Source organism: Panthera uncia, chromosome D1 (assembly GCF_023721935.1).
Source record: "Panthera uncia isolate 11264 chromosome D1, Puncia_PCG_1.0, whole genome shotgun sequence".
In the NCBI taxonomy this organism is placed as follows: domain Eukaryota; kingdom Metazoa; phylum Chordata; class Mammalia; order Carnivora; family Felidae; genus Panthera; species Panthera uncia.
Window position 1 is genome coordinate 79,442,351 of NC_064808.1, and position 16,620 is coordinate 79,458,970.

The 16,620-nt window shown below is 32.9% G+C and overlaps 1 protein-coding gene and 1 long non-coding RNA gene across 3 annotated transcripts in view; one reads left to right on the forward strand and one right to left on the reverse strand.

The window, feature by feature from the left end:
• The window catches only part of PGR (progesterone receptor), a 104,926-nt gene that overhangs the window by 37,318 nt on the left and 50,988 nt on the right, over positions 1–16,620 (reverse strand). Inside the window, exon 4 of one of the 2 annotated variants that reach the window (XM_049620583.1) lies at positions 7,317–7,403. The exons of the other annotated variant lie outside the window; for it this stretch is intronic. Coding sequence (XP_049476540.1) covers positions 7,317–7,403 — 87 coding nt within the window. The remainder of the gene's footprint in view (positions 1–7,316; positions 7,404–16,620) is intronic. 2 annotated transcript variants of the gene reach the window in all.
• Positions 1–16,620, forward strand: part of LOC125915046 (uncharacterized) — a 74,330-nt gene that overhangs the window by 36,816 nt on the left and 20,894 nt on the right. The window lies entirely within an intron of this gene.

A 16,620-nucleotide genomic window follows, 5' to 3' on the forward strand; every position in this document is an offset into this window, starting at 1 on the left:
AATACATCCAAGTCCAGGAAAACAGAGATCCCCTAACAAGATGAATCTAAAGAAGTCCACACCAAGATAGGTAATTATAATGGTAAAAAATTAATGGTAAAGCAAAATTTTAAAAGCAGAAACAGAAAACAGTTGCATGTGAGGGAAACTCCATAAGGCTATAAGTTGATTTTCAAATAGAAACTTTGCAAGACAGAAGGGAATGACGTGATGTATTCAAAGTAGTGAAAGAAAAAGACCTACTATCAAGAATATTCTACTGGTAGATTATAATTCAGAATTGAAGGAGAGATAAAGTGTTTCACAGACAAACATAAGTCAAAGGAGTTCATCACACAAAACTAACCTTATAAGAAATGCTGAAGGAAATTTTTTGAGTGGAAAGAGGGAAAAACATGTATCATGCAAAAGGAGTCGGAAAAAAAAGGACAGCAATATTTATATCAGACAAAATAGACTTCAAAACAAAAAGGACACTACATTTCAATAAAGGAATCCATTCAGTGAGAAGATACAAAAACTGTAAATATCTATTCACCCAACATAGAAGCACCTAAATATATAAAGCAAATATTAGCAGACTCGAAGAGATTAACAGCAATACAATAACATTAGGGGACATAGTAGCCCCTTTACATCAATGGATAGATCATTCAGGCATAAAATTAACACAGAAATAGTGATTCTGAATGACACACAGCCCAGATGGACCTAATAGATATACACAGAACAGTCCACCCAAACACAGCAGAATACACATACTTTTCACATACACATGGAATATTCTCCAGAAGAGATCACATGTTAGACCACAAAACAATTCTCAATAAATTTGAAAAGACTGAAATATCAAGTGTCTTTTATGACCACAATAATATAGAACTAGAAATCAGTAACAAGATAAAACTGGAAAGAACACAAACACATGGAGGCTAAACAATTTATAGGGCAACCAAAAAATCACAGAGGAAATAAAAACAATACATGGAGAGAAATGAAAATGAAAACAGAATGACCCAAAATCTTTGGGATGCATGTAAAGCAGTTCTAAGAGGAAAGTTTATAGCAATACAGGCTTACCTCAAGAAACAAGAAAAATTACAAGTAAACAACACAACCTTACAATTGAAGGAACTAGAAAAAGAAGAACAAACAGATCCCTACGCTAGTAGAAGGAAAGAAATAATAAAGATTGTAGCAGAATAAAAAAAAATCAGACTAAAAAACAAAACAAACAAGAGTAAAGATCAATGAAACTAAGAGCTTATTTTTAGAAAAGTAAACAAAATTTATAAAACTTTATCCAGAATCATCAAGGAAAAAGAGAGAGTATTTAAATAAATAGAAGCAGAAATAAAAGAGGAGAAATAACAATTGACACCAGGGAAATACAACAGAGTATAAGACTGCTACAAAAAATTATATGCTAACAAATTGTACAACCTAGTAGAAATTGATAAATATCTGGAAACATAAACAATCTCCCAAACTGAATCAGGAAGAAAAGGAAAGTAGAACAGACATTACTAGCAATGAAACTGAATAAGTGATCTAAAAAGCTCCTAACAAACAAAAGTCCAGGACCTGATGGCCAATGAATTCTATGAAACATTTAAAGAAAATTGAATACCTATTATTTTCAAATTATTCCAAAAAATTAAAGAGGGAGAAAAACTTACAAATTCATTCAATGAGGCCAGCATTAACCTGATACCAAAACCAAAAGAGGTACTACAAGGAAAGAAAACTAAGGGCTATGAACATAGATGCAAAAATTCTCAACAAAATATTAGCAAGCAGAATTCAAGGATACATTAAAAATTATTCACCACAATCAAGTGAGATTTATTCCAGGGATACAAGGGTGGTTCAATATTCACAAATCAATCAAAGTGATTAACTTCAAATAACCAAGGATAAAAACTGTATAATGACCTCAGTGGGTACAGGAAAAGCATCTGACAAAATATATAGCATATATTCATGTTAAAAACACTTTCAAAAAAGTGGATTTAGAAAGAATGTACTTCAATATAATAAAGGTCATATATGAAAAACCCACAGCTAACATCATACCCATGAAAAACACAGAACATTTCCTCTATGATCAGGATCAAGACGAGGATGTCCTGTCTCATCAGTGTTATTCAACACAGTACTGGAAATCCTAGCAACAGCAATCAGACAAGAAAAAGAAGCAAAAGGCATCTAAATGGGTAAGGAAGAAGTAAGACTGTCACAAATTTAGATGACATGATACTATTTATAGGAAACCCTCAGGATTCCACTAAAAACTATTAGAAGTAATAAATTAATTCAGTAAAGTTTTAGAATTCATAATTAACATACAGGAATCTGTTACATTTGTATATACTGGTAATGAAGTAGCAGGAAGAGAAATGTAGAAAACAATTCCATTTACAATCATATCAAAAAGAATGAAATACCTAGGAAAAAATTTAATGAAACAGATGAAAGACCTGAACTCTGAAATTATACAGCATTGTTCAAAGAAAATGATGGCAAAAACAAATAGAAACATAATGCTTATGGATTTGAAGAATTAATATTGTTAAAATGTCCAAACAACCTAAAACAACTTACAGATTTGATGCAATCTCTACCAAAATAGCAATAGTATTTTTCACAGAACTAGAACAAATAATCTTATAATTTGTATGGAAACACAAAATGCCCTGAATAGTCAAAGAAATGTTGACAAAGAACAAAGCTAGAGATATATCAATTCCAGATTTCAGGATATACTACAAAGCTAGCCTAATGAAAATATTATGGTACTGGCACATAAATAAACTACACTCATCAATGAAACACAGTAGAGTACAGAAATAAAGCCACACCCATAGTCAATTAATCTACCACATAGGAGGTAAAAATATACAATGGGGAAAATACAGTCTCTTCAATAAACAGTGCTGGGAAAACTGGACAGCTACATGCAAAGGAACTGGACCACTTACACCATATACAAAAATAAACTCAAAATGGATTAAAGACCTAAATGTGAGACATGAAACCACAAAATTGCTATAATAAAATATAGACAGTAATCTTATTTAATAAATACAATTTATTTTTTTTTCTAATTCCAAAGTAATATGTGGCTTTCACAGACATTTTAGAGAATCCCAAAGAATTTTTAAAGTAAAATTTTATTTCTTTATTATTATTTTTAAAAATTTAAATCCAAGTTAGTTAACATAGTGTAATAATGGTTTCAGGAGTAGAATTTAGTGATTCATTATTTTATATATATCACCCAGTGCTCATCCCAGCAAGTGCCTTCTTTAATGTCCGTCACCCATTTAGCCCATCCCCCCACTTCAAGCCCCTCCAGCAGCCCTCAGTTTATTCTTTGTATTTAAGAGTCTTTTATGGTTTGCCTCCCTCTGTTTTTATATTATTTTTCCTTTCCTACACCAATGTTCCTCTGTTTTATTTCTTGAATTCCACATATGAGTGAAATCATGATGTCTTTATCTGACTTATTTCCCTTAACATAATACATTCTAGTTCCATCCATGCAGTTACAAATGACAAGATGTTATTCCTTTTGATCACGAAGTAATATTCCATTGTATATATTTTCCACATCTTCTTGATCCATTCAACAGTCAATGGACATTTGGGCTCTTTCCATAATTTGGCTATTGTTGATAGTGCTGCTGTGAACATTGGGGTGCACATTCCTCTTTCAATCAGCACTTTTGCATCCTTTGTACAAATACCTAGTAGTGCACATGGTGGGTCATATGGTAGCTGTATTTTCAGTTTTTTGATGAACCTCCATACTGTTTCCCAGAGTGGCTGCACCAGTTTGCATTCCAAAATCAGTGTAAGAGGGTTCCCCCTTCACAACCTTGCCAACACCTGTTGTTTCTTGTGTTGTTAATTTTAGCCATTCTGACAAGTGTGAGGTGGTATCTCATCATGGTTTTGATTTGTATTTCCCTGCTGATGAGTGATGTTGACTATCTTTTCATGTGTCTATTAGCCATATGGATGTCTCCTTTGGAAAAATGTCTATGTTCATGTCTTCTGCCCATTACTTCACTGGATTATTTCTTTTTTGGGTGTTGAGTTTGATAAGTTCTTCACAGATTTTGGATACTAACCCTTTACCAGATATGTCATTTGCAAATATCTTCTCCCATTACATAGGCTGCCTTTTAGTTTTACTGATTGTTTCCTTTGCTGTTCAGAAGATTTTTATCTTGATGTGGTCCCAATAGTTCATTTTTGCTTTTGTTTCCCTTGCCTCCAGAGACATGTCTAGTAAGAAGTTGCTGCGGCCGAGGTCAAAGAGGTTGCTGCCTCTTTCCTCCTCCAGGATTTTGATTGTTTCCTGTCTTAGTTTGGTCTTTCAGCCATTTTGAATTTATTTTTATGTATGGTGTAAGAAAGTGGTCCAGTTTCATTCTTCTGCATGTCACCCTCCAGTTTTCTCAACACCATTTGCCTCAAGAAACTGTCTTTTTTCCACTGTATATTCTTTCCTGCTTCATGAATATTAGTTGGTCATACATTTGTGGGTCCAGTTGTGGGTTCTCTATTTTCTTCCATTGATCTATGTGTCTGGTTTTGTGCCAGTACCATACTGTTTTGATGATTACAGCTTTGTAATAAAGTTTGAAGTCTGGAATTGTGATGCCTCCAGCTTTGCTTTTTTTTTTTTTTTTTCAACATTACTTTGGCTATACAGGGTCCTCTGTTGTTCCATACACATTTTAGGATTGTTTGTTCTAGCTCTGTGAAGAATGCTGGTGTTATTTTGATAGGGATTGCATTGAATGTGTAGATTGCTTTGGGTAGTATTGACATTTTAACAATATTTGTTCTTCTCAACCATAAGCATGGAATGTTTTTCCATTTATTTGTGTCTTCTTCAATTTCTTTCATAAGCTTTCTATAGTGTTTCATGTACAGATCTTTTACCTCTTTGGTTAGGTTTATTCCTAGGTATCTTATGGATTTTGGTGAAATTGTAAATGGGATCAATGAATTGATTTCTTTTGGCTGCCTCATTATTGGTGCCTAGAAATGCAACCTACTTCTGTACTTTGATTTTATATCCTGCACCTTTGCTGAATTCATGAATCAGTTCTAGCAGTTTGTGTGTGTGTGTGTGTGGTGTGTGGAGTCTTTTGGGTATTCCACACAAAGGATCACATGTTGTCTGTGAAGAGTGAATGTTTGACTTCTTCCCTGCCTATTTGTATGCCTTTTATTTCTTTTTGTTGTCTTATTGCTAAGGCTAGGACTTCCAAGTACTATGTTGAACAATACTGTTGAGAGTGGACATACCTCTCGTGTCCCTGACCTTAGGGGAAAAGCTCTCAGTTTTCTCCCATTGAGGTTGATTAGCTATGGGCCTTTCATATATGGCCTTTATGATGTTGAGGTATGTTCCTTCTATCCCTACTTTTTGAGGGTTTTTATCAAGAAAGAATGCTGTGTTTTTAGACAGTAATCACTTGGTCATCAGCCTTAGCATCATATTTAGATATATCCCCTAAAGCAATGAAAAAAAATGAAATTAAACTATTGGGACTACATTAAAATAAAAAAGCTTTTGCACAGTGAAGGAAACTCAACAAACCAAAAAGGCAACCTACTGAGTGGTAGAAGATATTAGAAAATGATATAATCTAGTAAAGGGTTAATATCTAAAAAAAAAAAGACCATATACAACTCAGCAAAAGAAATAAACAATCTGATTTAAAAATGGGCAGAGAATCTGAACAGGGAGTTTTTTCAAAGATATACAAATGGCCAACAGAATCATGAAAAGGTGCTTAACATCACTAATCATTAGGGAAAAGCAAATCAAAACCACAAGAAAATGTAATATTACACCTTACACCAGAATAGCTAGAATAAAAAAGACAAGAAGTAAGTGTTAGTGAGGATGTGGAGAAAAGGAAACCCTCATGCATTGTTGGTAGAAATGTAAACTGGTGCAACCATTATGGAAAACAGTATGGAGGGTACTCAAACAATTAGAAACACCATATGATCCAGTAATTCCACTATTGGATATTTACCCAAAGGAAATGAAAACACTAATTTGGAAAGATATATGCACCCCTGTGTATATTGAAGCATTATTAATGATAGCCAAGATATGGAAACAAACCAAGTATTCAGTGATAAATGAATGGATAAAGATGTGTGACACACTACACACACACACACACACACACACACACACGATGGAATAGTACTCAGCCATAAGAAATAATGAGATTTTGCCATTTATGACAACATGGATGGACCTAAAGGATTTGTGCTAAGTGAAAGACTTGTATGATTTCACTTATATGTGAAATCTAACAACAAAAAATAATGAATAAACAAACAAAAAGCAGAAAAAGACCCATAAAAATACACAAATGAAATTGATGGTTGCCAGAGGGAAGGTGGATGGGGGGATGGGAAAAATGGAAGGAGGAGAGTGGGAAACACAGGGTTGTACTTTTGGAATGAATATTTCACCAGGATAAAAGTTATAGCATATTTATCATAATCAGTAGTATTGTAACAACACTGTTTGGTGATAGATGTAGCTACACTTGTGAACATAGTATAACATAATGTGGAATCACTATGTTGTACACCTGAAACTAATGTAACATTGTGTGTCTACTATACTTCAATTAAAAAAAAAAGAATGCAAGAGGTGGGTTGGGGCATGGGCTACATAGGTAGGTATAAACATCCAGTTATAAGATAATTAAGTCACACACATTAAAAGTACAGCATAGGGTATTTCGTAAATAATATTGTAATAACTTTCTATGGTGAGAGATGGTGACTACACTTATTGTTATGAGAAGTAAGTAGTGTGTAGAATTGTTGAATCACTATGATGCACACCTGAAACTAATATAACATACACAGCTATACTTCAAAAACAAAAATGAAAAAAAAATCTATAGAACTTCATATAATTGTACCTCTAGCTTTTCGTTGAGAAAATAATGGCAAAAAGTAATCAGAATTAAATAACAACATAGAATGCCTTTGTATTAATTACAAAACTATTTATGTACTTTGAAAAATAATAGCATCTGCAGGTTTGGGTAAGCTAAATAGACAATAGTGGTATAGGTACAGTAACGACCTTCCACTGTACCATTTTTCCCAACTACTGTGTCTATCTTTAGGAGATGATATGTCTGGGAGCTTTCATTGTTTTCCTGGAGGGAGAGAAGACCTGGGATCAGATACTAGGGAGTGGACATGGGAACATAAGAAAAGACAGAAAGAATGACTTAATAGGATCTCTTACTCACCCTGATGAATTTTATTCTGAGGGATGGAATGTGCAAAAGTTTCACAGGTGCACTGTATGTAATAGCCTTCAAAGTGGATACAAATGTCTATCAAAATGAGAATAGGTTAATGATAGTCATAGGATTTAATAATATAGTTCAGTAAAAATGAATAAACCAGAATAATACACATCAGAATAAAGAACTTCACTAATGTTAGGCAAATAATTCAAGTTACAGAAATATATATGCCATATGATATTATTTCTATAAAGTGGGGGAGAAAATCTTCAAAACTAAGGAATATATTGTTGATGGAAATATATATTCAGAAAACTTATAAAATGATACAAGGGAATGATAAACTCAATATTCAAGATAGAGGTTTCCTGGGAAAATGATAGCTTACATGTAGCCTAGTAGTAAAAATTCTGAACTGTTTTACAAAAAATTGTAGGGAGTTGAGAGGGCAGAGAAAAAGGTTCTGAACTTATTTAGTATGCATTATTTAAAAAGGTTGGTAAAATGTTATAGGCATACTTATTAATTTTGATACAATTAAAGGGGAATATAGATTTAATTATGACTCATCAGAAGGAGCATGTAAGCACTAGCAAAATGGAAAAACACATTGAAATTAACAATGGATGACTGAGGATTGAATGGGGAAAAGAAAATGAAGGAAAAATTGACCAACCCAGAAAATTAAGAAAAGGAATATTTAACAAATATACTTAAGTAAACACATAAAATACACATAAAATGTATTGGAAGAAATAAAAGCTTATATACTGATTATCCTAACAAATGTCAATGTCAAAGAAAGGCTGGGTCAAAAAATATCTATTTGCAGTTTACAAGAAAAATAATAAAAACAGGAAAATAAGTTGAAAATTAAAAGATGAAAAGAAGTGAACAAGGCAAATACAATATGTGAAAAGCAGAGGAAGCAATATTAGTAACAGATAAAAACAGAATTAAAGTCCAAAGACATTAAAATGAGACAAAGTGAGGATATTAAGGATAAATTGTAGCCTCCTCAAAGAAAACATAAGCATAAGCCTTTATAAAGCAAACACAGCAACCAAACACTGAAAACAGGAAAATCCTTAAAAAAAATACCCAGAGTAGGAATATCCCTATATTTCTTTCATATTTTACACATTAAATACACAATTAATAATATAGATAGAGAACTTAAAACTGATACAGTACAAGAAATCTTTAATAAATTCTGAAAAAATAAACATTATATCCTTTCATAACATTATTTTATTAAAAATCAAAGTTAACTTGGCACTTGACACATTTTTCTAGGTAAGTAGTCTTTGACCAAAGAGGAAATTTATGTAAAAAAAAAATTATTATTCCTCTGGACATTAACAACAAAAGACATTTCAAATCAAAACTCATGAGATATACTTAAATGCAAAAACATATATAGAAAGAATTATATGGTTTTGTTGTGGAAAATGAATGAAAAAATGAGTTAAGCATTCAATTAAGACATTAGTCAAAAAAAAGAAAGTCAAACAATAAAGAAAAGGAGGAAAAATGTATCATATAATGTTTGGTAAAGGAACTTTAAAGACACTAGAAGAATTCCAAGACTTAGAAAATATTAAATGAAACACTCCTAAATAAATTTGATAATTTAGAAAATGGAGAGTTTTATAGAATACAATTTTTTTAAATTTTAATGTTTATTTTTGAGAGAGAGAGAGACACACACACAGTATCCAAAGCAGGCTCCAGGCTCTGAGTCATCAGCACAGAGCCGGATGCAGGGCTCAAACCCACAAACCGGGAGATCATGACCTGGGCCAAAGTGGAATACTCAACCGACTGAGCCACCCAGGTGCCCCTAGTATATAAATTATTAAAACTGACTCTGATAATGTCACACCCTAAGTCTTATCTTCTCTATGGCAGACATTTCTCTTATACTATCTTTTTCAATTTTTTAAAAATGTTTATTTTTGAGACAATGCGAGAGACAGAGTGCAAGCAGTGGAGGGGCAGACACAGGGAGACACAGAATCCGAAGCAGGCTCCAGGCTATGAGCTGTCATCCCAGAGCCTGACACGGGGGTTGAACTCACGAACTGCAAGATCATGACCTGAGCCAAAGTCGACTGCCTAACTGACTGAGCCACTCAGGCGCCCCTATACTATCTTTTTTAAATTTTTTTAATGTTTATTTTTGAGAGAGAGAGAGACAGAGAGAGAGAGAGAGAGAGAGACAGAGAGAGAGAGAGAGAGAGAGAGAGAACAGGGGAGGAACAGAGAGAGAGGGAGACACAGAACCAAAAGCAGGCCCCAGGTTCCGAGCTGTCGGCACAGAGTCCAACACGGGGTTTGAACTCACAAACCGGGAGATCATGACCTGAGTGGAAGTCAGATGCTCAACTGACTGGGCCACCCAGACACCCCTCTCTTATACTATCTTAAAGAAAAAAGTCAAAACCTTCCCTATACATTTTAAAAGCAAACTTATCCTTAAAAGCATCATCCCAGAAATAAAGATTAAGCTGTCATGATTTTATAGGTAAAATTTTAAAATGAGCTAAAAACTTGAATTCTGCAGAATTAAAAATAGAACACTATACCTTACTCTATTAGAGCTTGTTCTGAGAAGAAAAGGATGGTTCAATCCTGGAAAATCTACCACCAAAATTCATTATATCAGATCAAAGGAGAAAATCACTTAATTTTTATCAACAAATGACAAGAGGCTTTGAAAGGCAGAATTGTGGTTCCTTAGAGATGGCAGGAATAAGAGACAATTAAAATTGCAGATAGAATTAAGATTGCTAACCAGCTGACATTAAGAAGAGCAGCTTGGAACACCCAGGTGGACTCAGGACCGTGTGATACTCAAGTTTCTTAAATGGGGAAAAGGGAGACAGCAGAGTCAAAAGAGATGATGTCTTGACAAAGACTAAACTATTGTTCGCTTTAAAGATGAACTGGCACCACAAGTCAAAGAATTGTGCAGCCCTAGAAGCTGAAACATGCAAGGATAGAGATTTTCGACTGGAGTCTACAAATGAAATGCAGTACTGCTAATGCCTTGATTTTAGCCCAGTAAAACCCATTTCAGACTTCTGACCACCAGAAATTTAAGATAATAAATGTGTGTTGTTTTAAATCATTAAATTGTGGTAATTTGTTACAGCAGTAGGAAACTAATGCAAAAGCTTTTTGTTAAGATCCAAGAGCCACTACTAAAACACACAAATAAAAACCTCAAAGTACAGGTAGAAAGATATAAACACTATTTACCAAAACCCAACAGTGAACATATTAATAATTAGTTTATTTGAAGATAATATTATAGCTAGAAAACTCAAGGGATTACAATATAATTCTATAAAAATATTAAGATAATTTAGTTATATGACCAGAAAGAAGATATGTCTATAAAAATCTCTAGATATATCACTTTTAATAATTAGAAGGTAGTAGATTAATCACTTATAAAGCCAGTAATGAGGTTAATACACTAAAGTAGCAAAATCAATTTTATCTACAAAAATCAGTCAAGGGAATGACCAAAGAAAAAGATGTAAAATATGATATCATTCATATACATAAAACATTGAGAGGGGAATGTGTTTGACTTGAGACCATCAACTTAATATAGACTACTACATACCCAAGATGTTAGATCTGAAACCAATGCTAACCACAAATCAAAAATCTATAGTAGATACACAAAAAATAAAGAGCAAGGAATCCAAGCATAATGCTAAAGAAAGCCATCAAACCACATGGGGAAAGAGCATGAGAAGGAAGGAACAGAGAAAAACTACAAAACAATGAGAAAACGATTAACAAAATGGCAAAAAGTATATACTTATCAATAATTACTTTAAGTGTAAATGGACTAAATGCTCCAATCAAAGGACAGGGTGACTGAATGGGGAAAAAAAAACGAAAAAAAAAAAAAGACCCATCTATATGCTGCCTAAAAGAAACTCATTTCAGAATTAAAGATATATGCAGATTGAAAGTGAAAGGATAGAAAAATATATACTATGAAAATGGAACCCGAAAAAAGCTGGGGTAATAATATTTCTTTCAGACAAAATAAACTCTGCAAGGACTGTAGCAACAGACAAAGAAGGGCACTACATAATGACAAGCAGAAAAACCCAACAAGAGGATACAAGAATTACAAATATTTATGTACCCAGTGTAGAAGCACCTAAATATATAAAGCCAATATTAACAACATAAAGAGAGAAATTAATAGTAATACAACAGTAGGGGTTAACACCCCATTACATTAATGAACAGATCACCCAGACAGAAAATCAACAAGGAAACAGTGGCTTTAAATGACACATTATACCAGATGAATCTAACAGATATATACAAAATATTCTATTCTCAAATAGCAGAATACATATTCTTTTCAAGTGCACATGGAACAATCTCCATAATAGATCACATGTTAGATCACAAAACAAGTCTCAATAAACTCAAGAAGGTAGAAATTATACCATGCATCTTTTCTGAGCACAATGTTATGAAACTAAAAATCAATTATGAGAAAAAATCTGGAAAGAACACAAATATATGGAGGTTAAGCAAATGCTACTAAACAATAAATGGATCAACCAAGAAATCAGAAGAAATGAAAACATACCTTCAGACAAATGAAAATGAAAACACAACATCTCAAGTCTTTCAGAAGATGCAAAAGCAGTTCTTAGAGAACAGTTAGAGTGATACCTGACAACTTCCAGAGAAAAAGGAAAAATGTCAAATAAACAACCTAACCTTACACCTTAATGGGCTAAAAAAAAGAACAAAGCCAGATATAGTAGAAGGAAGGAAATAATAAAGATGAGAGCAAAAATAAATGAGATTGCAACTTAAAAAACAATGGGAAAGATCATTGAAACCAGGAGGTGGTTCTCTGAAAAATGAGCAAAATTGATAAAACTTTAGCCATATTCATCAAGAAAAAAAAGAGAGGACTGAAATAAAATCAGAAATTAAGGAGGAGAAATAACAACCAACACCAGAGAAATACAAAGGATTATAAAAGAATATAATGAAAAATTATATGCCAACAGATTGGACAACCTAGAATAAATGGCTAAATCCCTAGAAACAATCACTCTTCCAAAACTGGATCAGGAAGAAAAGGAAAATTTGAACAGATTGATTACTAGTAATGAAACTTGAATCGGGAATCAAAACACTCCCAACAAACAAAGTCTAGGACAAGATGGCTTCATGGGTGAATTCTACTAAATATTTAAAGAAAAGTTAATACCTATTCTTCTCAAACTATTCTGAAAAATCAAAGAGCAAGAAAAACTTCCAAAATTGTTTTGTGAGACCAGAATTACCCTGATAGCAAAACCAGACAAAGACTCCAAAACTGTAGGCTAGTATTTCTGATGAACAAAGATGCAAATATCCTCAACAAAGTATTAGCAAACCAAATTCAACAATACTAAAAAAAATTATTCACCACGATCAAGCAGGATTTATTCCAGAGACCAAAGGTGGTTCAATATTTGCAAATCAGTGTTATACATCACATTAATAAGAGAAAGGTTACAAATCATATGATTATCTCAAAAGATACAGAAAATCATTTTACAAAATACAACAATTACTCACTTTAAAACCTCTCAACAAACGGTTTAGAAGGAACAGGACTCACCATATTAAAAACCATATATGAAAACCCCACAGTTAAAATCATACTCAATGGTGAAAAACTGATTTTCTTGTAAGATTAAGATTAGGAAATAAAGCAAGGATTCTACACTCACCACTTTTATTCAACACAGTATTGAAAGTCCTAACTGCAGCAATTGGACAAGAAAAAGAAATAAAAGGCATCCAAAATGGAGAAGAAGAAGTAAAACAGTTATTATCGCATTGACATGATACTATGCACAGATATTACACTCGATCTTAACGAAAATGCTATGAAGCAATGAAACTATATACATAAACCTGAAAGACTCCACCAAAAAACTATTAATTGATAAATGAATTCAGTAAAGTTGAAGCCTACAAAGTTAATATACAGAAATATATCACATTTTTATAAACTAATAACAAAGTAGCAGAAGGAGAAATTAAGAGAACAATACTATTTATAACTACACCAAAAAGAATAAAACACCTAGGAATAAATTTAAACAAGGAGGTAAAAGACATATCCTCTGAAACTATAAAACACTGATAAAAGAAAACAAATGGAAATGTATACCACATTTATGGCTTGGGAGAGTTAGTATCATTAAAATGTCCATGTTATCCAAAGAAATCTAGATTCAGTGCAATCCCTACCAAAATACCAACAAAATTTTTCACACAAATAATACAAATTATTGTAAAATTTGTATGGAACAACAAAAGACCTTGAACAGACAAAGCAAACTTGAGGAAGAAAAACAAGCTGGAGATACCATGCCCTGGAATTTCAAACTTTATTACAAAGCTATAGCAATCAAAACAGTATGGTACTGGCACAAAAACAGATATATAGATCAATGTAACAGGATAGAGAGCCCAGAAATAAACCCATACTTATATGGCCAATTAATCTAAAACAAAGGAGGCAATAATATACAATAGGGGTAAAGATAGTCTTTTCAATAAATGGTGTTGACAAAACTAGACAGCTACATACAAAGAATAAAACTGGACCACTTTATTACATCATATACAAAGATTAAAGGCCTAAATGTGAGACCTGAAACAATAAAACTCCTAGAAGAAAGCACACACAATAATCTCTTTGACATCAGCCATAGAAACATTTTCTAGATATGTCTCATGAGGCATGGGAAACAAAAGCAAAATTAAATTAGGACTACAGCAAAATAAAGTTTTTTCATGGTAAAGGAAACCATCAACAAAACAAAAAGGCAAGCTACTGAATTGAAGAAGATCTCTGTAAATGATCTATCTGACAAGGGCTTAATATCCAAGATATATAAAGAACTTATGCAACCTAACACAAAACAATTTTGATTAAAAAATAGGCAGAGTACCTGAATACACATTTTTTTTCAAAGAAGACACAGACATGTACAACAGACACATGAAAAGATGCTCATCACCAATCATCAGGGAAACATAAATCAAAGTCACAAGATATCACTTCGCACCATTCAAAATGGCTAGAATCAGAAGAATGATAAATAAAAAGTCTTGGCAAGAAAGTGGAGAAACGGGAATCCTTGTGTACTGTTGGTGGGAATGTAAATTGGTGCAACTGCTGTGGAAAACAACATGAATGTTCCTTAAAACATTAAAAATAGATATACCATATGATCCAGTAATTCAACTACTGGGTTTTTACTCAAAGAAAAGAAACACTAATTTGAAAATATATAAGCACCCCTACATTAATAGCAGCATTATTTACTATAGCCAAAATACGGAAACAATACAAGTGTCCATTGATAGATGAATGGATAAATAGGTGATGTGATATACACAGACATAGACACACAGGAATATTACTTAGCCATAAAATAACATAAGATCTTGCCATTTGCAATAACATAGATGGACCATTAATATTATGCTAAGTGAAATAAGTCAGACAGAGAAAGACAAATACCATATGATTTCACTTACATGGTAATCTAAAAACAGACTCTTATATAGAGAGAACTTTCCAGAGGGAAGGTGGATAAGGGTGTGTGTGAAATAGATAAAGGGAGTTAAGAGGTACAAACTTCTAGTTATAAAATAAATAAGTCATGGAGATGAAAAAGATAACATAGGGAATATAATCAATAATATTTTAATACTGTATGGTGACAGATGGTAGCTACACTTATTGTGGTGAGCACTGAGTAATGTATAGAACTGAGGAATCAATATGTTATACACCCAAAACTAATATAATATTTTATGTTAATTAAGCTTAAAAAGATTAAAATTAAAATATAATAACTAAATTTAGGTGCCAGGAAAGAAAAAATCATTATGTTTACCAGTTCTAAAAATTATTGTTTTAAAACTGGAAAATAATATTCTATCACAACAGAAGTTAAACTTCAGCTGTTGACATTATTACATTTATGTCCCCAACCACTGTTTCCCTGTCTTTCATATCAAACCAAATAGCTAAGATATCAAGCCTTCTGGCTCAAATTATAAAGGTTTAATCAAAACAAGAGAAAGCCAAGGGGAAATCACTATCAGATACTAAGTCAATTACCAGGCAAAGATAGAATTACATAGACTTAACTGTGTAGTAAGTAACAGACATATCATATGAAATTTAATAAAAATTAATTTTAGAAATGATGAAAATGTAAAAATCAAGAATCAGATGAATACAAATTGGAGGGAGAATTACTGTAGGAAAGGGACTTAAGCAAACTTTCACTATATTTCAAAAATAAAATGGCATCTAAGTTTCAAGAATCCAAAGAAGAGAAATAAAAGATGAAATAAATTACAAAACAGTAAGTTAAAATGGGAGACGGAAGAGAAAAAAATGAAGAAATAAGGCCATTATTGATGAAAAAAACCTTATTAGGAGAATAAAGGAGGAGACCTGCCAGGGTAAAACAAAAAGTAACCAGAGACATGACGTTCAGACCCTGAGATTTTAAGAAAAATCACCAAATAAAGTATAAAATAACTAAAATGAAACTGAGTAGAGAAAGGATGGCAGGTGTGGAAGACAAAGAAAAGAGCTCATGTACCAATTATTATTGAGGACTATGAAAAAAAGGAAAGAAAATATGAAACAAAAAGTCTCTGGGGCACTTGGGTGGCTCAGTTGCTTGAGCATCCGACTCTTGATTTCAGCTCAGGTGATGATCTCCAGGACTGCAGGATAGAGTGCTGCATCGGGCTCTGTGCTGAGCATGAAGCCTGCTTGGGATTCTCTCTCCCTCTGTCCCTCACCCCTGTTCATGCTGTCTCTCTTCCTCCCCGCCCCCCCACCTCTCTCTCTGAAAAAAAATTTTGGAGGTAATACAGAATACTTTGCTAATATATAAGAAGACTTGAAATTTCAAATCAAAAAGGGCTTATTCTGTTTCAGGAAAAAATAATAGATTAAGATAGAGCTAAATATTGATGAAAATACTGAAATTAAAGGATTAAGAAACAGAGGGAGAAAACACAGGTCATCAACAAAGGAAAAATATAAGAATCTCATTTTCTTTCAATTATATTACATGCCTAAAAACAATGGCAATGTATACATATTTGAGTGAGAAGGGGCCCATTCCATACATTTTCCATGTTTGAATAGAATTTTAGTAAAGATTTGGTTGGCCAAGGGAAGTAGTACACACAGTAACATCCCACTCACTTC